The 24,426-nt window shown below is 44.1% G+C and overlaps 2 protein-coding genes across 4 annotated transcripts in view; one reads left to right on the plus strand and one right to left on the minus strand.

Annotated features, from left to right (window-relative positions):
- The window catches only part of FHIP1A (FHF complex subunit HOOK interacting protein 1A), a 95,188-nt gene extending 84,478 nt beyond the window's left edge, over positions 1 to 10,710 (plus strand). For 2 of the 3 annotated variants that reach the window (XM_075090928.1, XM_075090929.1), the window contains 3 exons: positions 3,341 to 3,519; positions 3,806 to 3,944; positions 7,975 to 10,710. In XM_075090928.1, the coding sequence (XP_074947029.1) occupies positions 3,341 to 3,519; positions 3,806 to 3,944; positions 7,975 to 8,225 (569 nt within the window). In that variant the 3' untranslated portion in view covers positions 8,226 to 10,710. Of the gene's footprint in view, positions 1 to 3,340; positions 3,520 to 3,805; positions 3,945 to 6,002; positions 6,123 to 7,974 lie in introns of all 3 variants that reach the window. The other variant, XM_075090930.1, reaches the window with a different exon arrangement.
- Positions 10,711 to 19,111: 8,401 nt separating this feature from the next.
- GATB (glutamyl-tRNA amidotransferase subunit B) overlaps positions 19,112 to 24,426 on the minus strand; it is a 48,598-nt gene continuing 43,283 nt past the window's right edge. Inside the window, exons 12-13 of the mRNA XM_075090931.1 lie at positions 22,164 to 22,298; positions 19,112 to 19,583 (exon numbers count right to left, since the gene is read on the minus strand). Of these exons, the coding sequence (XP_074947032.1) occupies positions 19,455 to 19,583; positions 22,164 to 22,298 (264 nt within the window). The 3' untranslated portion in view covers positions 19,112 to 19,454. The remainder of the gene's footprint in view (positions 19,584 to 22,163; positions 22,299 to 24,426) is intronic.

The raw sequence follows: 24,426 nt of genomic DNA on the forward strand, positions 1-24,426 counted from the left end.
AATGGTGGTTGCTCAGGTGGGGGGCGGGTTGCCTGCGTTTTTTTTGATTGTTTAAAATCTTGAGCAGGGGTTATGTTGTTCGTATGTGAGAGCTCCATCACCCTAGAGAAAGCTTTTGCAGTTGAAAGGGGATTTGAGTAACTGTTCTGATATACAAAGCTCATGCAAATAATTTGTTTTTCTGGTGGCTTTCATCTCATGCGTGGACGTGGTCACGTTGCCAGTTTTTTTCCTCTCTGCTATTTCACATTTAAGCACGAGGTGGCAGCACTGGTGCCATGGCTGTCCGTGCCTGCCTCCATGCTCTGCCCTGGCATCTTGTTCCTCCAATGTCAGGTCTGCCCCCGCTGTTGGTAGCTTTCCTGTCTTGTGCCAGGCAGCAGATTAAGCTTGGTCTGCGCAGACTGTCCAAGCCGTTCAGGAATGACGGTGCTACCAGAGGTTAGAGTGGGCTTTTGATCTGTATTTGTACAGCTCCTTGCACTGTGGGGATCTTTAATTAGGTCTCCTAGATACCACAGTAATGCAAAAAATAAAAAATAATAATGTATCTAGGTTTCCTTATCCAAAACAAAACCTCTGTAAGATGACTTCTGATTCATTTGAAAGGAAGGGGAAAACAATCATGTCCATTGAAATGCAACCCTTTCTGGTCAGCTGTAGCCGGCATGCCTGGCACTGGTTGGTAACTGAAAAATTCTGCCTGTTTTCCAATCAATTTTCTATTTCTACTGTGGTGGCAATTTCCTTATACCAGAAGCTAATCACATTCAAACCTTTCTGTTTCCCATTATCTGCTGTCAAATGTAGCTCAAAAATATTGTCCTTGTCTCTCATTCTTGATCTAGTCCCTCTCTCCTTTTGTTCCTTTCCGAAAAACCCACAATACCACCACCACCACCTGCCCCAAAAAAACCCACAATTGAGCAAAACAAAGGAGGAAAAAAAAAACCACCATGAAAAGCCTTGCTGTTTGCTCCCCATCCACAACATGTTTTAGTCTGTTTACCTTGCTTTAATGAAGATCTTAGTGATTGCAAGTAAGGAGGTGCTCATAACAATACCTCAGAAATGTTGAGATTGCAGTGTCTTTCAAATATAATAATATATTTAGTTTGCAATGCTGTATTATGTTTGTAGGTGTGTGTGATAAGGATTTTTGATTGCTTTCACTGTTTTGCGATGCTGTCATGGGATGGGGTTTCTCTGTGCAGAATCAAATCACCAGAGGTTCCCACACCCAGTAAGTGTCAGCAGTGCAAAGATGCTCTCTTCTGGCCTACGGATCTCTAAAGAAAATGTGCTATTGGTGTTTGAGTCCCATTTAAAAGCATTAAACACGAGCATCCCTATTTTCCCAAGCAAGAACGAATGTGGTGTTCAGGAACAGGAATTTATGTTCTACTGTTCTCCCCATCCCCAATCAGTTCTTGATTTTGTGGCCACATAGAGATACACAGTCAGGGAAGGAATAACTTTTTTGCCTTCCCATCTGTTTACCCTGTTTCTTACAAGGCTTGCAAACTCTGCTTAGTTTCTCTGATTCCCATTCCAATAATTTCTTGGGGGAATATGTCATTCTACCACTGAGAAATTTTTTAATATATCTTGGTAACCTCTCCTGCAGTGGTATGCAGCACTTGTGACAAGTACTAGCTTCCGCTTTACCTACTCAGCTTTGAAGTCTGGCCTAGAGGAGAGAAACAGTGATACAGCTACTTCTCATGCAATCCCTCTTGATACAGTAGAGCTCCCACTGCACTGTGGTCCTCAGGAGCTCTGTGATGATGTCTCCATGAACATGAGAGGGAAAGCAGTAGGTTATGTCGGGACAGGAGAAACTGTATCTCAATAAAAGGTTTTGGGGCTGCTCCACTGGGTACCCAGGCAGGGGGGATTCCTGCAGGGTATGATACTAACCTTCACGCTGATGTGACGTGGTGGCTGAAAGGAGGCAGCCACGTAAAGACTTGTCAGCACTGGCCCTCCTACCTTTCCTGTGTGAGTGGAGCTGTGCCAGCATTCGCCGTGATAGATGAGTCTCGAGGGAGTGCTTGCTTTGTATTCACAGTCGCTATAAAACATGATAAACTTCAACCTTTTGTGATGCTCTAGTAGGTGAAGTGGCGATGTAGGCACTTACAATTTGATCCTTACTGTTGCACTGGCCCAGAATTGCTTTAGCCTCTGCTGTAGTTTACAGCCGGCATCTTTAACTGGGCTAAACTATGCCCAGGTAGCTTGAATGGCAGCCATTTGCTAGCTGAGGGGAGCTGGAACGGGGACAGATTGCGGCCACCTACTTGACTTTAGAAATGCTCGTGGCGTGCATCTAGTGTCAGGGACTGGGGTGGGACATTCGAAGTTAGCAGTGCCGTAACAGCAACACCCAGGGATCCTTGTGCGTGGTTTCCCCAGCTTTTACGCAGCCAGAAGAGTGTGGTGGGATTCGGTGTGGCATGAGGGATGTTTCTGAGACTTGTGATTAGGTCACTCGTACAGACTGCCTTGAGCACCTCGCCACCTGTATCATCTAACGATAAGTAGTATTTGGTTAAAGTCATGCTCAGCCTTGCGAAGGTTTCTTCAGCTTGAGCACTAAGGGTTTATGTACTTTCATGGTAAATGCTTCTGTATTTCAGTGGTTATCCTGCAGCATGAATACACAAGCTAAAGCTATTATTTATTGGTGACATTTATATGATAAAGCCTATGTCTACCAATAATTTTGCTTATAAATCTATTTTAATGTCTCCCCTGCTTTGTGTGACTGCAGTACTGAAAATGCCTTTTCTTCTGATGTGAACTATCACAGTTCTTGGTTTCTATGTTTAGAGTAGCATTTTTGTATTTTCTTTAGAACACTACAGTTTTTTGATAAGACAAGAAAGCTAGCTATAATTTACTTTGCTCAGTCTTCATGTAGAAATAAGGCATAACAAGAGTCAAAAGGGCAGATTCTGTTTGCATTGAAACTAGTGGTACCATTGCAATTAACTTCAAGGGGAACAGAACAGTAGACCATAACATAGTAGGCTAAATCCTTATTGGCACGTGTAAAGTAGAATAGTTACGCATGTTAAATATGCCATTAAAGTAAACTCATTGGCTAGCTAGCGAAAGTGCTTCTACTCATGAAAGCTTTTAACGCCTCTGTTAAGTCTACTCTGTCTATTCAGATACAGTGTGTTTTTTTTCCCCTGCTGGCTTTAATTAGCATGTGGGAGGTCTAATTGGCTGGTTATGATGATCAAAACTCCTTTTAAATGCCTGTTTCCTGGATCTTAGGATTTTTCTTCTGTGAAAACAAAAGCATTGGTTCCTTCTTCTTTTCTTCCAGGACCATTCATCAGCGTAGTGTTGTCGAAGCTGGAGAACATGCTGGAGAATTCCTTGCATGTAAATTTGCTGCTTATTGGGATTATTACTCAGCTGGCAAGTTATCCACAGCCTCTCCTTCGCTCCTTTCTGCTCAACACCAACATGGTGTTTCAGCCTAGTGTGCGGTCACTTTATCAGGTATTTGATCACAAGTGTTGGTCGTGCTTATTGGAACAGTATTTTTGGTGTCTCGTTAAACCTGACGTTAGCTCTTTTCAGTCCCACCTGTTGCTTTCCCACCTGTCTGAGAGCCTCTCATCTCATTTCCATGTTTTAATTACATTTGTGCAAAGAACTGGAAAATCTGTGTGACCATATCTTTTGTAGTAACTGTATTTTAAGGCTAGAGAAAGCCTGAGTGTTCAGCCTGTGGCTGCAGTGGGAGCAAGGGAGGAAGCAGTAATTGTTACTGTTGTTTTGGCAGGTGCTGGCATCTGTGAAAAATAAAATTGAACATTTTGCTTCCATTGAAAAAGACTTCCCAGGTCTTCTCCTGGAGGCCCAACAGTACTTGCTTTTTCGTGTGGACACACCTGATGCCACGGAAGAATTGCTAACCAAAGGTAAATGTTAACCACACTCAGAGGAGCGCTGGGTGGAATGACTCACCAGTTACCTCTCTCATTTTCTACAGCATGATTAAAAGTAGGTGTGGTGCATTGTGAATATCATTAACCAGATGTACCCTCTGACATTAAACTGCCAATGCTCAGTAGGCCACAGTGTATGGATCTATTTGGATGTTCTTTGCTCTTTAGAAGCTTTTATTTGCTACAGAAAATGTCTGTTTAAAAGAATAACAAAATCAGCTCTTGTCTTGCTGTCAGTTTGGCAGTAAACAAACTTGCTTTCAAGGCATGAGGTGAGATGGCATATGTGCATGATTTCATTTTATTTTTAGCCTGACCTTCAGCTAGTCATTGGTTCTTTTTGATAAATGTTAGGGAGGACAGAAGTCCAGAATGAATTGGTTTCTGCAACAATTGAATAAGGCTTCATGTCGTGGTTTGAGCTACTACTGAAGGAGATAGATATTAGCCAGAAAACTTTGAATGTGCTTTCCTGAATTAAAAACAAAACAAAATAACAACAAAAAAAGGGGTGGCTAGGTGGGTGTAAAAGCCAGGACACTTGGAGAGCAGTGGGGAGTTAAGCACTTGTCATCCCAACAAGCCAGCTTTCCAGGGGACTTCAGGAACATCTGCTGCTTCTCAAGCACAGTGCATGCTACACCTGTCTTGACAGGTAGCAGTATTTACACTGCCATGGGGGAAGCTAGTAAAAATCAGCAAAATGAAGACTCTTAAATTCTGACTGAGAACTTTCCAGACACAGCCAGGCAACGTGCTTGTTCTCTGTGTGCTGCTGAGCAGGCAGCGTTGGGCACAGGTTCCTCTTGAAAGCCAACTTCCCACATGATGGGAGTGTGTCGAATTTGGTGAGAGCAGTGACCACAGTGATGAAGAACTGACTCAGCAACAGGGTTCAAGAGAGGCTGCATTTACAGGTGTGTGCTTACTCATCATTGCCAGTCGTTAATAATCACCCACTCTGCCCATACCTCTGTGAAGGTGTTGATATGTTTTGTGGATTTCCAGAGGTGTGGGAAGCGGGACTTTTTATGTGCCATTTTAATTGTGTTTTCATTCTTTGAGGCTCTGAAATTACCTAGTTTCTAGTCAGCATGGTATGTGTTTCTAAGGTTTGCAGTACATCTAGTCTATAAAATGATGATCTTGCTAAGGCTGCTTCTCGAGGACTTAGTCTGTAGAAGGTGCCCACTGTAAAGGAGCGGTGTATTGCAGACATCAGTAGCATTTTAGGCTCTACATTATGATGCCATAGATTAGAAAGCCTTGCAGTTAGATGGTGGTGTAGGTGGCATGTGGGAGATGAGATTAGGAGGCAACAAGCGCTGGTAATAAGAACTTCTATGCAATGCATTCCCAATGGCATTTATTGATACTTCCTATTTTACGTCAGTTTTCTTCTGTGGGCTTCAGAATCTGCCAGGTTGACTCATGCTGGTCATTATTTAGGAATTTCAAACAAGGCTGCTTAGTCACCCTGTTGGTACATTTTCTTCTGTGTTGCAGCAACTCCTGTAAAGGAGGCACCTCTTGACAAATAGATGGAGCGTAAATAAATGTCTGGATAACTGCAGACTTGGCTCCCAGCAAGACTGGTGCTGCAAGTAATCAAACTGTAATCCTAGGGGCAAGTTGGTTCAGTAGTCCATCAACCCACAGTAGTTCATTATATTGATTAAGAAGTGCGAGGTAGGAACTGCTGCAATAATGGCAAATGAAAAACAAAAATGAGGAGCTCCTGTAGGATTCCTTTGCATTAGTTTGAGTGCTGCCTTTGAGTGCCATGCAGATTAGCTGTTCTCTGAGGGTTTATTCCCCAAATGAAAGTGGAGAATAACCCCAAAGTTTTCTCTACAGGCCTGAGCATAACTGGCCTCCTACAGAATTCACATCTGAAAAATGGAAGCCAGACTTAGTGGGGAGCACAAATGTAAAACCAAAATATTCCAGAGAATTTCCTTTTTCTTGACAGGGGACAGTCTCTGAAGGTGTTGGAGCAGAAATGGACAATTTGTTATTTTCTGCTTGCAGGAGTAGGTGGTTTCCTTACACGGCAGCTTGGGTTCTGGTTAGATACAGAGGGCTGTCATGATGCAGATCCCATATGAAATGCTGACCTTCTTTCAGTGCATCGGTAACGGTATCTCCAGAGTACGCGTTTTTCTCAGTTTCTCAATTGTATGATTCAGTTTGTGTCCTGACACTATAAAGGAGTGGATAATCTTGGGCAAAGGAAAAAAACTCAAATCTCTTGTCCTTAGACCAGCTTTCTGTGCTTTTTTCTTTTTTTTACTCCCACCCCCACACCCCCACCCCCACCCAGTAAGCAGTTAAATATAAATAAAAATTTTTTGGGGAAAATGTATCAATTTCAATGCTTTGTGAAGGGAAAAGTGTAAAAAAAAAAAGGTTTTGACAGTATCCTGGCATTCTGGTTATATTGGCTGAACTATTTAAAAAACTTAAAATATTAATTATGAAACATTAGAAAATCTGAAGAAAAAATCTTCAAGGGAAGCTCACAACTTTATCTTTTCATTGTAATTCATAATTTAAGTTGTTTTTCCTTCCACAGTCAGAATTTTCCACTGAACTTAAATTCCTGTACTCTGTCTCTAGTAGATAAAAATTTGTAGAATAACAATATGAATGATTGATAAGTCTGGAGTTGGAAAGATTTTTTTGAAACTCAAGAAAAGTACAACTCTGTTAGAGGATTAAGAAGAAAATGTCTTTCAAGTTTTTGGAAGTGTACGGTAACTCCACTGTGCCTTAGGAGAAGTACAGGAAAGGAACAAAAGTCAAGAGCTGTTGAACAGAGGGATTGCTCTGCTGTCAGGGGAGGCATTCATCCACGGTCCTCGCCTTAGCTATGTGGAGAGGTTTCAGGAAAAGGGTGGTGTAACCTGAGACTGGGTTGCCTTAACATAAACTGCATGCACTAAAGGGAAACCTCTTAATGCAGCAATGTAGCGTTTGGCTTATCTGTGGTATGGGAGTTAATACGACTCCCATATGACTTTGGGGTTTTTTTTTTTTTTGTAATGATTTACTTATACAGCTCCTGAGAATGTCCACCTGTAAGTTAGACAGGTTTTTATCTGTCTTCGCTTCTGGCCTCAGTGACATCTTGTGGCAGTGAGTTCTGCAGGTTAATTTTTCTTGTGAAGTATTTATTTCCATCAGTGTTAAATTTTGTCACCTTTTTAGTTTCACTAAATTAATTGTCATCTAATTAAAGGGCAGTTCTGTTTCAGGTTGAAACAAGGAGCAATTGATTGAAATTTAAGTGCTGCTGTCACTGTAATTCCATGTGTTCTGATGCTTCAGCCCTGATCCTCTGAACTCTGGCAGCAAAGGTCATGTAGCAGAGCACACGGTGATTTTTGTTTGCTCTATTTTTTAATGTTCGGTTGCTTTATAGGGACTTAAAGGTAAGTGTAGTCAGTGGGACCTACAGCTCTAGAAAAAATAAAATTTTCAGACATTTTTTTCCTTAGTTTCTAGCTCGTTTCAGACTCCCATGGCGATGCAATAGGTCGGCATCAAACCCATTTACACGATGATTCATGGGGAGAGGATAGAGAGAGAGAGAGAAGTAAAGTCCAAAGAGTATTTTGATCTGGGACACAGCATTGTTTAAATTGAGACGACCGTGCTGGGTCTAGATGGGTAGCTATTATCCATTATTTCGTAAGGTAAATCCTTATTACTCTTTCCCTTGACTCCTCTTCTGCCCACATACTTCTCTCATCAGAGCTGAAACTGAATAATATATAACCTAGGGAAAGATGGCTAATAAAAAATGCAATAGAATCAGGCCACATAGAACTTTAAAAAGTTGGATTAGTGGAGTATCCCTCAGCATGGTCTGGGTACTGCGAACTACAGCTCTGAACCAGCCCTTGTACAGTGCCCAAACCCAGTTTACAAATACTGTGTGTGCTTAATATACTGAGTGGTTTTTTTTTTTTTCTTTCCTCTCCTCTCTTCCTGGCTTTAGGTAATGTCCAGCACAGCAGCAACGCGGGGAAAGGAAGGAACCTCTCTGAATCCTACCCGGCTGTACTCCAGCCTTTCCTGGGACATAAAGGAAAGAAAGGTCTGGCTCATCCCGGCCTTCCCACGCACGTGAGGAATGCCGTACTTGCAGCTGCCCTGTTCCCGGAGTTCCTGAAGGAGCTGGCTGCTCTTGCCCAGGAACATTCCATTTTGTGTTACAAAGTACTGGGGGATTTTGAGGATTATTACTAGTGGGGTTTTTAAACATGTTTTAAAAAGATTTTGGAGTTTAAACAGATTTTTAATGCAAAGCTGCTTACAAAAGAAGGTTGTACTTCAATATTTCCTGAAAATACTTGATTTGGAGGGGGAAGGAGGAGGCAAAATGTTATTCCACGTTACCTTACATTAGGCCTTATAATTTCCCTCTGTGCTACATAACTTGAGAGATTTCTGATACTGCTCTTACTGCAACTTCCTACGTCATCTCCTCCTCTTTGCACAGCCACCCTTCTTTAGTGACGCGATTCCCGTTGAATTTCTCTGGTTCGCCTATCTTAGCCAACCTATTTTTGCTTTTTCTGTTCCAGAAATACTCTTCTGGATAACTTCTTAAGGACAGTTTGTTTGGAAAAACATTGCCCCGTGGGGACAGTTCAGGGTATAGAAGTATAGTCAAAATCTGCACAAACCCCCTTTATGTGAAGGGTTGTGCTGCTTAATGTCTTTTGTCCTCTTTCCCCCTTCCCTTCCTTTTCCCTGAAACGGGGTTCTTACTGATCCACATCCGAAGCCCTCTTTTTAACTAGCGGCTCAGGTTGTTTGAATTCAAGTGATGTTACGCGTATTAAACCCATGACTAGCCGAAAGCAGGTGCTGGACCCTACACATACCATGTTGCCTTATGTTGCAGACAGATCTGCAGCTATCAGCTGTTGGTCTTTGAAGTCAGATGAACTGTGTAAGTGGATGTGGATTGCAGACTGCCTGGAATTTTCCTTGCAGTTTCTCAGCATTCTTTGATAACTACTGCATTGCTACCTAAACTCTCAAGCATGCCTTATTTAGTAAGATTTGCACAAAGTACAAACCAAAATGTTTCTATGCAAGCTCTAATTAGCATGTAGTTTGTTTTTATGCTTATTTTAATAAGCTAAAGAAAGGTATTCAATATTTTTCAGTAGTATTACAAGGATGGCAGGCTGGTTTTGTCTTTTCTGTTTTTTTCTTTTTTTAATGAAAAAGATTGGCTTGCTTCTGGAAGCTGTTCTGTTTTATTGTTAATTTCTTTGGGTAAGGGAGAAGTTAAATACTGTTTGTTTACTTTTAATTTAGGTGTTGACTTTTCCTAATGTTGCACTTTTGGGATGGTGAGGGGACGACCAGACTATTCACCAGCTGTAGAAAAGGAAGGAGTAACAGGGAAAGCTGTCCGCTGGTGACTAACTGCTTGAGAAAATTCTCTTCTGTGAGTAATGGGCTTCATTAGAAGAACCCAAACATGATGAATTGGTGCATCACCACTGCATTTCATCTTATCTGAGTAGCGTAATTGTGCTTCCAGTGTGTTGTAGTTGGCTATATAAAGAGGGGCTTAGTTCAAGAAAGCCTTAAACCCCTTTGCCCAGGAACGAAACTAACAGCGACTCCAGGAAATCTGAAGAAACAGAAATCAGAAATAACTTTTGCATACTCTGCTTCTCCTCCTCATTGTAATTCCATAGTGTGGGATGGTCCAGTTAATTGCGTCTGATTTTGAAATGCACTTTCTCCAAGATTGCAAGGAAACAGAACACTTCAAAAACAAAGACAGTCCAGAAAAGTCTAATTAATTACAGGTCAAATTCCTGTGGAATTTGTAGTGCAACTGAAGTTCCTAAATCCTTTAGATGCTTCAGAAAAATTGTACCTTTAATCTACAAGCTGTGAGAATCATTCATTGTGTCAGACTGCTGTAGGGTATTCCACAGGAAAAAAAAATATCCCAAAGTGTCCCTCTAACAAAATCACCTCACGAAGTTCTCCGGGTCCGCCTTCACTTCTTTGCTGTACTGTCTTCACTTCCATGATGGCTGGGGCTCCTGCCACTCCCTAGCTGCCTCTCTGGTTGCTTTCACTTTAACATGTTTGGTTTTTTAGGCACCATTGCATCGCCATCCTCTAAATCACCCACTGACCTCCACACAGCCCTGTTTCACCTCACAGGCTTCCTTGGAAGCTGAAGCCAAGGCTGCGGGTTTTTCTTAAATCTTAGTTATCCAGATTTAAGAGAGCTCTTTCTTTTTCTTTTTTCCCCTGCATCGTTGTTGTAAATGGGTGATGAGCAAATTAAGATTTGTTTGTTGAGTTGGTTGGGGTTTTTTTTTGTTTTGTTTTTAAACCTGTCTGAGGACGTGGTGGGTTCTTTTCCCCACTTACCCGTTCCTGCTCCCACTATTACCAGTAGTGCTGTCTTTCACAGTGTACTCGCTGGCCTGGCCTGAAGGAGTTGAGTGGTGTTGTGGGTGGAAAGTGTTTCAGCATTGTGGATGCAGGGGCCTCACCTCTTCTGGAAGGAGCTTCATGTGAGCAAAAGTACCAAATGATTGTGATCAGCTAACTTTTAGTGGTTCAGAAACAAGTGCTAAACTGCAGAAGCAATCCTATCCTTTTTTGGAAGGACTTTTATAGAAAGGAATGAAAAAAAATTTTTTTTTTTTTTTAATAAAGAATTCTGCAGACCGGTGCTCAAGGCAGTAAGGTTACTATGTGAATATTCCCTTTCATTGTTTTTACACTAAGCTCAGAATCTTTATTTGCTGGGTAGAAGGGATTTGAGATTGTTAATTTTAACTGGCGTTTCAACAAACGTACAAAGTCATGGCAGGTTCATCTCAGCAGGTCTGTTAGCTATGTGGGGATTTTAAAATGTGGACTGCTCAAAAAATCATCTCTAAGTTTGAGGAAGGGGAGGATTTACCTCAAGCTGTAGCAGAGCGTATGCTCTACATCCAGTAGGATAAATTCAGCCTTGGAAATCTGGAGTCATGTGGAAGGCTTCTTGCTGAAAGGTCACAACTGTGTGTGCACCGTGTCCCCTTGTAAACGGGAAATTGTCTGTCAGCTCCCCAAAAGGAAGAGGTGGGCGAGTGCAGTGACCCTGGCTCAGGACTGTAAAAATGGTGATTGCACACATAACTTTCTCTTCCTTGGTTCCTGAGCGGGATCAGACCTGCAGCTATGTCTCAGTTGTGATAGTAGCAGAATGTCCAGCACCTGGCAAAAAAACAATAGTTAGGAATTGCATCTTCCCGTCTTTAAAATGTAGAACCTGTGATTTAGCTTGAAAATGTTGACATTTTGAGATTAATCACCTGGTGTGGATAAATTCTTCAGCCAAATGCTTGTTTAATAAGCCTCTTCCCTCCAGTCAGATAATGTGTTATTCCATCTCTCACTGGTGAGGCACGTTTTTCCAAAAAAACCCTTCCCGCTGCCTGCGGTCCCAGCCGTGGCCCAGGCGGTAGGCCCCCATAGGACACAGCGTTGTGCTGCTCTCTCTCTCCAAGCGTAAGGAAGTGCTCTGTCATCTGGATTTCCACACCCTCACCCACGTGTGCGCAACTAGAGCAGCCCCTGCTTGGCGTGTCGGCTCGGCATCAGTCATGAATGAAGTGGCCATTCCAAAACCTGCAGGTGATGGCTCAGCGATACCAAAGTTAACCCCAGTCTCCTGCTAGATGGTTTCAGACTGAGTGCCACGCTTCTCAGGATGTAGCCTTTGAGTGTGTTTTTAAGCTGTTCGGCTGTAGCAAGGAATCATTCCGGCAATTCCAACCTGCTATTCTTTTTTGGCAGCTTAGCTATAAAGTGAACGCTTTGCCTTGAAACAGTTGTAGTCGTTCTCTTTTATCTTTGACCATTTTTGGATGCCCTGTGGGTTAGTCGCAGCACGCACACATATGCACGGTTTGTATTCATTGGGCTAACGCCCTTTCACTCAAGACAGTATCCCCCTTTGCACATGGTGATCTTTGGACGCGTACAGTCAGTTGCAACTCATGTGCTGTGTTGTTGGCCCTACTTACTGCCTTTTTATTACTGTATTCTAGGCATTTTTCTTAAATTTGATCTTTCGCATGTGTGTCCTAAAGAAAAATATGGGATTTCAAATGAGAGCAAGTTGCTGGTGTTGCAGTTTTGAGTGTGGAAGATGCACTGCCTCGTTTGTCCTGGTGACTTCTGACCTTGGTTTGGAAGAACAGGAATGAGAGCTGCTGTTCTCAGCTGTATTCCATGGAGATGAGAAAGTTCCCAGTAGGGGGTATGGGCTGTCGCTCCCACCCAGATATATCCGTCAGAGCACCCAATTCATAAGTTACTGATTTCCTCCTTCATTGGGGTTTGTCACCTTGTAAAATGTCCGATGAATTCAGCGGTGTGGTGCTGCCCTACCCGCTCAGTGCGTTTGCCTTTCAGATGCGATTTGATCATTTTAGTAAGATCCAGTTAACTTTCTAGAATGGGGGAAGCACGGTGTGACTGGGGACGACCCCACACATTGGTGGGGGGCCGTGCTTTGGAACAGGAACAGGACTAGATAGACAGTAAGACTGAGCAGCGTTTCTGCCATCAGCACTGTTCTAATTGCTCTCTGGCCCAGTCACAAAGCCGAGGTGGTCTGTTCGCTCCTTCAGAGGAAAACCTTTGCAGACAAACTTACTGCATCCCACAGAGTCCAAGGGTTTAAGGTCAAGAGGTTAAGTTCTGTTTACCCAGAGAATTGTACCATCTAGCACGGCACGTACACGTTCACTACCCTTTTGTGCACTCTGCTTATGCCTCACAGAAGGTTTCATGCTTCAGGAAGGTTTTTTAGCTTCTCCAAAAAGCTTTAAAATCTCCAGGTTGGAAAGAAAAGGATGGGAGCAGTGTGATTTGCTGCAGTTAAATTATGTCATTGTATCATTTGAATTTGTAGCCCCGGCTTGTGTTTGAGGGCAGCCTGATTTAATAAGCAATTTACTGTGCTGTATTTACTGAAATAGCTATGTCATGCCTGCAGTTTTTATCACGGCTCTTATTACATTTGTAACATTTTAAACTGCATCTGCAGTTATGAGTAGAATACTGGGATTTTCCTCTTTCTTTTCTTTTCACTCAGATAGCTCTGGCACAGTACAGCGATGCTGCTGCCGTGTCCAGATCCGATTTAGATAATTACAGTGTGTTCTTCCTTGCACCTTTTGAGCATTATCAGCAGAGACGGAGGGTATGTGACACTCACGCAGCTTACATTAATGAGCAAACCAAAGGTAAAACACTGCGGATTAGCAGGGGGCACTTGCCTGTGAGTGGGAAATGCCTGACTGCCTTGTGAAATGCAGTAAGCATTTACATTTTGTGTTGCTCTGACTTACGGGGGCCCAGAAAGAAAATGTTCATAGCAAACCTGAAAAATGAATATGACAGTGTCCTGTGGTAACCATCCAAGTGGACAGCACCACTATGTAATGTTTTGGGCCAGAACTGTGCGAAGGAGGGTAAAAATTGCTCCTTGTTAAGGTGGTGTCAGACTTGCATAAACAGGTATTCAGATAATATGATGGTGGTGCCAGCTGTCAGACTGCAGCCAGCCGCAGAAGGCCATGCTATCTCAGTGACTCTGTTGGCAGCAAAAACCCCGCTCTGACTAACAGTACTTTATTTTTCAGGGGCCCCCCAGCTTTTCTAAGCATGTTGTGGCCCAGCATCAATGTACTTCATTTGTTATATGCTCGGTTGGAAGCCTCTTATTTATGAATAGGAACATTACTTTGCCTCTCAACTATGTAGGTACTCAAAGTGGCATTTTGTCGCTGACTGTGCAAATCTTCTTTTTGTTCATTGATTATAATGGTTCTTGTTTGGCAGCTGGATTAAATTAAGACTGAAGTCTCTGGGCTAAAAGCCCTGATGGAACTTTTGTGCAAAGGCTGCATTTCTCGTCCAAATAACTTTCTCTTGGGCTTCGGCAAACTGCCCGCATACAATTACATACTGTGGACTAAATACCTGCAAACTTACATTTCTGACGAAGCCAATTCCACAGCAGCTGCATTTTATCGCAGTCTACTTTAAAAATAACTAGCTTGGATATAGACCAGAAACTGTGGATGAGTCAAATCCAAGACAACTAAACTGTGTCCTACTCAGTGCTGCTGTGTCGGTTTGGCTGGAGCTCAGACAAAACACCATCTCGTCCTCAAAGCAGAGGGAGTGGCTCTGGGTCTCAGCATGCCCTGCTGCAGCTTGAGCCAAGGATTCGCGTCTCTTGAGGTGTCTCTCAGTGTCCCAAGTGCAGCTTGGTGTTGGCAGCTCTGACCAGCGTCTGTCGTAAAACTCGATTTTCAGGGTGAAAAACCCAGGGGCCTCCAAGACCACTCTAAAAATATAGCCTCTAAAGCTTTAGAAATGAGAAAGTAAGATACAACTTGTTGATGGTTATGCCTGCTTAGTGGCTGTAAATGCTTGAGATAATTAAAGCTGTGGCTGACGCGACCATGTATCAGGGGAACTTCTGCTTTGTCCTTACACAAAATGCCTGTGCGTGCAGGGAGTGTCCTCTACCGTGAAACTGTTGGCCTCCAAGCGCTCTTGTTAGGACTAGCTCATGGCAGTGCAACCTCTGCAGCTCCAAGTACTGACCCCTTCTCCAACGGCCGCGATGACAAGGCAAGGGATGGGGCACGGCATAACCGGCTGCCTGTGTAGGTGCTGGGGTAAGGTGGGGTCCAGCACAGCTGCCACCAGTCATTTTTGTGGGAAGAGCCAGTGGGTGAGATGGAGTCATTTACAGGGTCACGAGTTGAACTTCGCATGTGCAGATAAAGGGGAGGGACAGCAAAGGTCAGGGTTGTCTCCATCTATGTGTACAACTGATCAGCAAATACTGCAGACAATAATGAAATGCCTGTATGCCCTAGGGGAGATCTTACGGGCCTGGGACAAGGACAGTCCTGGAGGGAAGACTTGGCCAGTGCTCATTAGGACCACGCGCAGCTGTGTTGCTCACTAAACTCCACCTCCTTTTGCATCTTTGTTGCCTGATGGCAGCACCTGAGCATTTCTGTAGGTTTGTTTTATTGCAGTTAAAATGCAGGCTGTATGGCCTGATGTGGGGTGTGTGTCAGAGCGCAGTCAGAAGAGAAGGACCGTTACTGGTGGTTTTGTGTTCTCGCTGCAGTGATCCATAATTACTGCCCTGGCTCGGCCCAGGGGCTCTTCTAGATGGAGTTTAAATTTGCCATCACAATGGGCAGAAAAAGGTGCAGCAAATCACAGGTCATGACAACTTAGGACTTTGTATTTTATTGCCTTCTTCATGCTGTTTAGCAACAGAATATTCTCCCCCCCTCCCCTGAAAGTTTGCAGCTTCTGAGGGGACAGGGATCAGTTGCACTCAACAGCCAAGCTGGCGTAGGTAAGCTGCTAAGATAAATCTTGACCTCCTGTCTGCTCTAACTTGGTTGCGTACAGCCATTATGTGAAGCAGAATCCGATGAACTTTGAGTATTTGTAAACAGCAGTGCAAGGAAGAGGCAGGCTACAGGGGCAAAAAGTTCACCAGCATGCTATTCTGTCTTCTCTCGCACAGTTTGAGAAGAGAGCGTTGAGTGAAAACCTGATTTGTTTTTCTTTATGTGAAAGAAAACAAACACTCTACATGTTGAGCGTACACACAGGGCCATAAATTGCTGAGAAGGTGCTGCTGAGGTCAGTGGTTGTGAAAGTGTGTAGGTAGAGGGGTGCTCAGAACAGAAACGAGAACATTACGCCGCAGAAGTGGAGTGGAAAGGGGCCGCAGTGAAATCGAAGTGTGAATACTCTAGCTGTAAATTTTTTTAGTTAAGGTTCCTATCATATGCTTCTATTTTTAACACAGTTAAAATTAAACTCTGCAGCCAAGGCTGAGCGCTAGAAATTCCTTCTTCGCTTCTTCAGCATTGCCAGCATCTTTTTTGACAACTTTCTTCTCCTCCTCCGCAACCTTGGGTATGGGATACTTCAGCTATGCAGGATGGTAAGTATCATCTGTCCACTGCCAGGAGTGACCTCCTAAAGGACTTCCAGCAACGAGTAGATGAGATTGTTGTGACGGTGTCTGGTGTCAGCTTTTAATTTGTGAGCATTTTCCCTGGCTCTCTGTTCATGGACGGTTACTGCTGAAAATCTGCACGAAACTGTCCTTAATTCACCCCGCCTAATGCTGCTGCACAGATGGCATCTGCAATCAGTAGATCAGGGAGGGCTGCTGTAGCTAAATAAGACTTGCAAGTTGGGGTCAAAGTCTCAATTCTAATTCTCCAGCTCCTAGCCTCGATACAGCCACGCTTAAATCGGCCTCCTGGTCTGTGAAATGGTCTGACGTCGAACACTTCGTAGTCAGGCTCTGCCTTTTATCTCGCGGACCCGCCTATCCTGTGCGGCTTTCTTCATTTGTCTTTACAACAGCAGATACGAAATTCCTTGAGGCCGCTGCTTCTGTCTTTTAACATGCTCCATTGACTACTGCTACGCAAATATAAACCAGTGCGGGTCTGCGCGGGGCAGAGTTCGTTTGCGGAGTGTTTAGAACTTACCTTTAGCCCCCTTAGGGGACAGAGGAGGGCGGTGGTTGTGTTTAGGCTGCTGTATCAGGCCCTTGGCAGGCAAAAAAAGATCCGGTGTTTGGGGTGTATTGGTTCGATCAGAACGGTGTCAGGTGACTGAAGAGCCCCTTAATGCAGGCTGCAACGGGGGGAGCGACATTAGCTGGCCCTGCGGAGCCTCCTCGCTGCTCCGCCCTAGCACTGCCGGCTGCTGCTGCTTCCAAGTTGGTAGCTGCTATCTCCGCAAATGTTAAAAAGATTCATCATCTTGATCTCATTTGACTCAAATGCTTTTTTTTCTACCAGAAAGAAATTTACATTTTGTGTGCGTCTGCAAAAGATTTCTTAAAAAATTTTAGAAGTGACTGTTTCATAATATCGTGCAAAATTGATAGACTATAGCTGCTCTTTCCCTTCCCTGGAAGGGGAAGAATATTACAATTATCCCTTTTTAATCTTTCTTGTTATCTGTTCTGTCTGGCAGGTGGAGGTGAAAATAGATTGAGATTTACAGTAAATCCATTTAAAGATCTCATGCTGTACTCGTATAGAACTTGGCTTATGATTTTCAACAGATTTTGTACCATATTAGCAAAGTGTAATTATGTAGGAAGAGAGCGGCTAAAACGATGTGGCCATTAAAAAGACACCAGCAGCAGCCATGCTGCAGTAGTGGAGATCCCTTCCTCTTCCACCTACAGCCCAACTATTACTCTTCCAAACACATCATTGTTTTGCTTTCTCTTTTTGAAGAGGCGCCCGCTAAGCAGAGGGGATCCTCAGCACAGCAGCATCAAGCTGCGCAACAAAAGGCATGAACCTTGGAGGAGCACCTTTGGGAAACAATTGTGCTTTTTCTAAACTGAGGGAGTACCTTTAAATAAAGACTCAAGATTTCATGCAGAAGCCCTCGTGCCTTTTTGTTTCTTGCTGCCACGGCAAGAGTTGAACAGAATTCCAAAATTTAAAGTTTGCGGTATAATCTAAACCATTACTGACTGAACACTTACCTGAAAACTCACACCACCGTAAGCAAAAACGGTATTTTTTGCTCACGGTGTGAAAAGTAGTAGTAACATCCTTTGTGTGAAGGCCAAGTTGTTAGTTTGGGGTTTTGGGGGTTTTTTTTTTTGGTGGTGGTTTTTTTTTTTTCTTCCAAAGGGTCACGGTTTTTGATTGCAACCATGTTACTGCTTTTTGTCAGCTGTATGACTTTTAAACTGTAAAGTTATTTTTATGTGACTAATGCCTATATATTTTATTCATTAAATGTATTTGAAAACCATGGGGTTTTTTCTAATTAAGAGTTTGCACTTGAACTGTGACCTATTTTGTACAGAACTGTCCTCCTCAAGACACCTGAGCACTCATGAGAATGAACTGCCATCAACCTAGTTTGAACTAGTGTTGCAAGCACCATGTTTGCAAAAGGTGACTGAAGTCCCAGGGCTGGGCCTGCCGCAGGCAGATCCCCAAGCCCAATTCTGAATAAGTGTCTCTGAGGTCTGAGATCAATGCGATCTTTAAAATGTAGGGCGTAGCAGCCTCCAGAAGGGATTTAAGGACTTCACAACCCTGGTACTAACTGGGATTTCTTTCCCTAATAAATGTAAATTTGGGAGGTTGCCGCTAGTTGTGTTTCCTGTTAAGTGTTTGATCAGCTACAGTGGGTTGGGACCAGGAGGTTAACTCTAGGACCCTGGATTTCAGTGGGTACTTAAGGCTAGGGGCTGAAACATGGAAGGTATTGGGAAAAAAAAAAAACCACCACCAAAACAAACCAGCATAAAACACTCCTTAGGATTAAATAGCAGAGCAGGCCCTGGGACCCAGCTGAATCCTGCTCAGTGTTGGTAAGCCAGTTCCTTCCACAAAGTGCCTGGGTCCAGGTGACAGCAGAAGGCCACAAGCCAGAGATGTGCCCAGACCTGGGCTTGGAGCATTTGTAACCCAGAGTCAAGTTCTCCTCAGCAGAGGGGAAAAAAGCAAACTGAAGCGAACAGTCCCTGGGCTACTGCACAAGACAAAGGCACTACTTGTTCCTCTGTAGGTTGGGCAGGGCTGGCAGAAGCACATCTGCTATGCTGAACTTCACAGGCCAAAATGGGATGGGAACCTCGCAAGGCACGCGCCCGGTGGGCACGCTTCCGCAGGGAGAGTGCAAAGAAGTAGTAGAGTAGGCAAAGCACCTGTTTGGGTACATAACGAGGAAGAGGCAAGCAAACAATCTAACACTAATTCTTAGGTGTAGGCACATCTGTTTGTGGCACTAGCCTCAGGCACGCACTTAAGCAGCTAGTGACTTCCTCTTTTCCCCATCCCTTAGAAACCAGGAGCGTGATAGCAGCGGATCGTTTCTTCCCTTCTGCTAGGCAGAGGCACGCATCGTCATCTTTATTACTGCTAGCGTTTTAATTGTCGCTACTAGTGTGCTCACGCTAATTTACAGTGAGTTATTAGCATGCACCACCAGATTTTGCGATTAAGATCTGTGACTTTCCCTTCTCACACAAAGGCAGCTAGAAAAGGTGAGTTTACACTTGCTTTATTATAAAACTAACCGATGCAGCTTCAGCTCTCTGCATGCTCACAGACACCTCTGGGAACTGGTTTCCCATGGCTGTGCGGACATCCCAGTTCCAAATGCCGGACCAAAGTGAGGGAGATGCCAAGGACTCTCTCATCTCCTGCCATTCTTTTGCTCACCTGCCTTGGGCTGATGCAGCCGGGGAAGGCTAGGACATAACGCTGCTTCGAGCGTAAGCAACGGTCCTGAGGCTATGCGAGGAGGCACCAAAGTTCATTTGCAGCGAACCAGACGGAACAAAGCAGGTGCCTTCTGTAGACACTTGGGCGGCTTTTCCTCTTGTGGCTACGCCGACAGCTTCTTCTCTAATAATTGTTTCACCAGAACAGGATTGGATCGTCCTTGTGTTTGTCTTTGCACCAGGCCAATTAACTTATTTAGAACTTTTTGATTTCCTGCTTTTATCGCCATAACCTTCAAAGAAAAGAAATCAACAGACACCACTGTTACAGTAAACCTGGACACTTTCACTCATTCACAGCCAAGGTATGAATATTTTTTGTCCTTTGGACTGTATTGTGCTAGAATACTGTATTTTGGGCTAAGACGTTATTTATAAAAACTGCCTTCAGCTTTGCAATAAGCTCCTGCTCTGCTCCCATGAGACAACAGCAAGTCCCTACAGCAGCAGGGCTTTACTACTAAAAGAAAGATCTCCTCTTATTGAAAAAGTCAGATAACAATTCTGGATTTTAGCAGTGTCTGCAACTTGAACAGCGACTGTCAGGAAAAGAGCCAGAAAAATGAGACTGGCTTCTTTTTGCTAATAGGATCTACCTTTTTACTCAATACAGTGTTCCGTTATAACAAGTAATTTGCATTGAATCGCAATCTATTTGATAACGTTTGTGAGGTCCTTCAAGTGCAGACACAGGCATTTTTGTGACAGCATGTTATTGCCTTTAAGCAAGGAATCCTTTGCAACATAGCAATTAATTAACTGATCAGAAAGACGGCCTCTGTCAGACATCTAGCGTTTGATGCACAATCACCTGCAAAACAGCAAGGGCCATATTTAAACAGCTAAGTAAAGGTGCTGGAAGAAGCACTGGAAATTTCACTTTCAGGCATTTCTAAAGGAGATGGTACCGCTGACAGACAAGCCTCCGGCCTTCGCACCGTGTGTGTGGCGGAGAAGATATTCTCTACATTGTCAGAGTTACTGGGCAAAATGTCATAGCTTCAGTTAAACAGGATGTCATATTTACAGATATTAAGGGAACAATAGCGAACATATGAACCGCCCACTGTGCCAATGCCAAGCACAAATACAGATATTGCTACTCATTATGGTATCCGAATTATTGGCAATCTAAAAATTGTCTCTGTAATGTCACAATATGGAATGGACTCAATACTCCCGGTCTGCTAGAGACTACCTATTTGGGGCAGAATACAGTACAATCCTGAAACTGCATTTTCATAAAGTGCTCCATGTTGGCCTGAGCAACTGCCTGCAAGTTAGCCCATTTCAAAGCAAGGTACTATCAAAAAGCAAGGCATACTCCCCCCCCCCCCCCCCGCCCCCCGTCAAGTACTCAGCTGACTCTATTTTGTAAGGTAAGCTCTCGTGGCAATTTAAAGCGATGGATTACAGGCCTTCAAGGCACCTTTTGCCTTGGTGAAAGATCACCTAGAAAGAGTAGGGAAGCGAGGCTGTTATACTGCATTTGGCTTGACTAAAACAGTGGAAAACAGAGGAATTACATTCTCAGAGAAAGCATTATTATTGAAATGGGAGTGCGGTTATGGACCTTCGGCTTCTGCACTTCCCAATCAGTTCTAATGTTCTTTCTAGCCACACTTGTGCTTCCGTACCGGTCTGAAAATACAGCAGCACTTTTATCAGGCTCTGCAAATGAGTCAGTCTGATGGAGGTCACGCCGACCTACTGCAAGCTCATTTTCTTTATCAAAAGCTCTTGCAGAGCTGTTAGCATCCCCCAATGAGATCTGGGGTGGGTGGTACTGTTCTCAAAAGATGTTAATGTTTTTTTCCAAATGGCAAATGTATCTAGACAAAGTTTATATTAGAAGTAAGCTATTCACTTCTGCTTTTACATTTTCACTCCAGAGAACATATAAGCACTTATTTTCCTTTTGCTTTTTATAAAGCAGATTTTAGACTCTGTCAGGATCCCTTCCCACTCCTCCCCTTCACAATCAACAAGATTTTTTTTCCCCTTTTCCCTGGCTCGGCCCTTGTTAGACCGATGAGCCGCGCAGGCTGCTGCTGCGCGTCCTTCCAAGGAGATGGGGAAGAGCCAAACCCCTGTGTTCCTACTGCAGCATCTGCGCTGCTGCCAGAGCCCAGCAGCAGAACAGCAGAGCGGAGAGCAGCTCTGGAGCCACCCGGGCTGCTGCCACGGGCGTCCGGCTCCTCCCCACCCCACAGGCAGTGTCAGGCAGGAGAGCCAGCTAGACTCCTCTCTTTGGTAGCGGAGGGAGATGGGGACATGGCAAAGAGACAGACGAAAGTAAAATTTTTGCCTTGCCAGCCTCTGATGCAGTCTCTAATTCCATAACGAATATATGCCTTGCCAGGGGTAACTTCAGTCTCCAGCTTCAGAACAGTTTAACAGCGTTGCCCTAACATCACAACAGATGACACAAAACTCAGGGTTATGTGGTGGGGCAGCCAGGTCACATTAAAGCCAGTATAGCTGAAGAGGGAAAGAGCCCCACAGTTTTGCTTTCCTGCATTAAATTTTTACGGTGTCTCAGAATGAGTTAGTGCATTAGCCAGACTGGTAATTTCTTCTCCTGATCATTTTGTGTATGCTTCAATTTCCAAAAAACCACTTAGTAAAATAAGAAAGGAGAAGAAAAGCCTGATAATATCTGTGCAGCAGCTTTAATGCTCCTATACTGGCTCTAGAGCACAAATGCCAAACAAAACGGGGGAAAAAAAAAAAAAAAAAAAGGCCATTTTAACCCCCTTTTTAGTGCCACAGACTGCCATAGTGCACAAGCTTCCCAGCACCATCATAATCACCTCATTTTCTTGTCCATCGATCACCGCCTGGCAGATCTGTTCAAGCTCTTTTTGATTCTGTATCGCTTCAAGTTTCTTTTCTTTAACAATTTCGAGAGGAGTCTTCCCTTCTCCCTTCCACAATTCCGCAAGCACCTGAAAATCACAATGAGTAGCGAAGGTCAGCGTCTTGACGTATCAATCTTGTTTACATGCAGTATTTCAGTTACCGATCCAAGAAGCCAGATTTTAGTTAAAGCAAGAGCAGATTGTCTAAACGTGAACAAACACAAGATTTAATCCTGTGCCTCGCTGAAAGAGCTCTTGTACCCTCCCCCTCCTTTTCTGCATCCTGAAATAAGACAAAGCGTTTTCCCTCGCTGCATGAGTGCAGGTTAATGGTTCGCAACCGGTGCTCTGCAGCCCACCGCAGTACCGGGAGGTGCCCGCTACTACCAGTGATGGCACCTGTTCAAAGAAGTTTGCCGAGCGCAGCCTCCCATCCACCCCACTGCAGTGAGCCACTGCTCCCTCGCAGGGGGAGAGGGGCACCACGGCACAGACTGTCACCCACTCCACGGCTGTTCCTCAGGCTCATGCTCGTCTCACATTATTCACAAGAACTGCCTGAGCGCAGTAAGAAAATGCATTTCCGTGAGAAATGTCTCTGCCCGGGAACTGACGATTAGCTGACTATTGTACCAAGTCCAATCCCAGGTAACTCATCCCATTACCAGTCCTCATCAGCAAGCTGTAACGAGGATCCGTATGACAAAGCAGAAGAAAAATGGTGCCGAGCAGAATGAATGCGGCAGCGCCAGCCCACCTATGCATCACCTCCAAGTACGGGAATGCTGGGTGAACCCAGGCCTCTGGAATAATCACTTGTTAATGCTAGTGTGTTTTCCTATGCTGTAGCAGGGCTATCACCCTGGAATAAACTTGAGAGAAGAGAACATTTATAAAAAACCAATTTCCTTGGGCAGTCATTTTCTGCATTCCCTTTGCTCTTATTTCAGAGCTGTGGGAGGAGAGAAAGAAAACCCTTATTAAGACAGCTGCTAGCACTCCATCCTGAGCCGAAGATATAATTGTATGTTTGAGCCATTGCTGTGTACCAATAGGGAAATGGATGTCACGTCAAAATTTCGGCATTAAATACTCGCTGTAGGATGAAGGAGAGGCTGGGGTGGGGAGACGAGAGGGGCATTCAAGCTGCATGTTAAATAATCAGCAGGGCACCAAGACAACTTAGGAAAAATGAAGCACGTGGGAGGGTATCTTAACTACTCCAGCAAATTTCTTCAGCGTGAAGAATTTTCTGGTACAAAAGACCTTCAGTTAAACAATTTTGTAGCCACAACAGGTATTTAAGAACCACGCATTGACACAATTCCTGCAAGAGGAGATTTGTTTGCCAGCGGTACCCCAAAGCTTTTTATGGGATCTTATTACTCTGCTAGAGACCTTGAGAGAGGGTAATGACACGCAGCTGTATTGTGGCAGCTACATCTTGGTTTCTTCCCTGTAAGAGGGTTAAAGGCAGAGCACAATATTAAAGTTACTGATAAGCAGCCAGAGTTACAACCGCTATAAGTAAAGCTTTCAGCTGTTTACATCTAAATAAATCAGTGCTGTGTATGATGTCTTCTACAAGATCTTCCTTCTAGTGCAGTACTTAAAAATAATCATGCCAGTGCTACCTGGAATACCCCTAGAAAGAAATACATCCAAGAGATTCAACCTGTCTGCAGCCGCTTGCCTTTTTTTTTTGTTGCACTCCGCTGCTATCTCAGGCAGCCCCCTCCCGCTCCTTCCCTGAGGGACCAGGCAGGCAGCTTCCTGTCCTCGAGGCCTCCTGAGGCACCGGGATGCTACACCACCCCTCAGAAGGAGCCCTGGCCTCTTCGCACAGCACAGCCCATGGCAAAACAGCCTGGAGAGTCTGAAGCACTGAGCAAGTCAGGGGCTGGACAATGAATAAGCCATATCGCTCTCCTGGAAAAAGGCAGATGTGATTTTTAGGACTGGTATGTATTCAAGCAGGATGCTATCGGCTGCAGGAGGGGAAAATGTGCAACTAACAAAACCTACGGAGCCGACCATGGCAGATTTACCCAGGAGCAACTCATACATCAGGCTGACTTAGATCAGGAGCAGGACAGCTTGGCAGTGAGAGATCCAGCTCTGATTCCCTGCTGTTCCTATGCCAAACATCTCCTGGCACTGAGAAAAGCCTGCCCATTAGAAGCCTTGAAGACACCACATTGTCCCTGTGACATCT

The sequence above is a fragment of the Phalacrocorax aristotelis genome, chromosome 4, assembly GCF_949628215.1.
Source record: "Phalacrocorax aristotelis chromosome 4, bGulAri2.1, whole genome shotgun sequence".
NCBI lineage: Eukaryota > Metazoa > Chordata > Aves > Suliformes > Phalacrocoracidae > Phalacrocorax > Phalacrocorax aristotelis.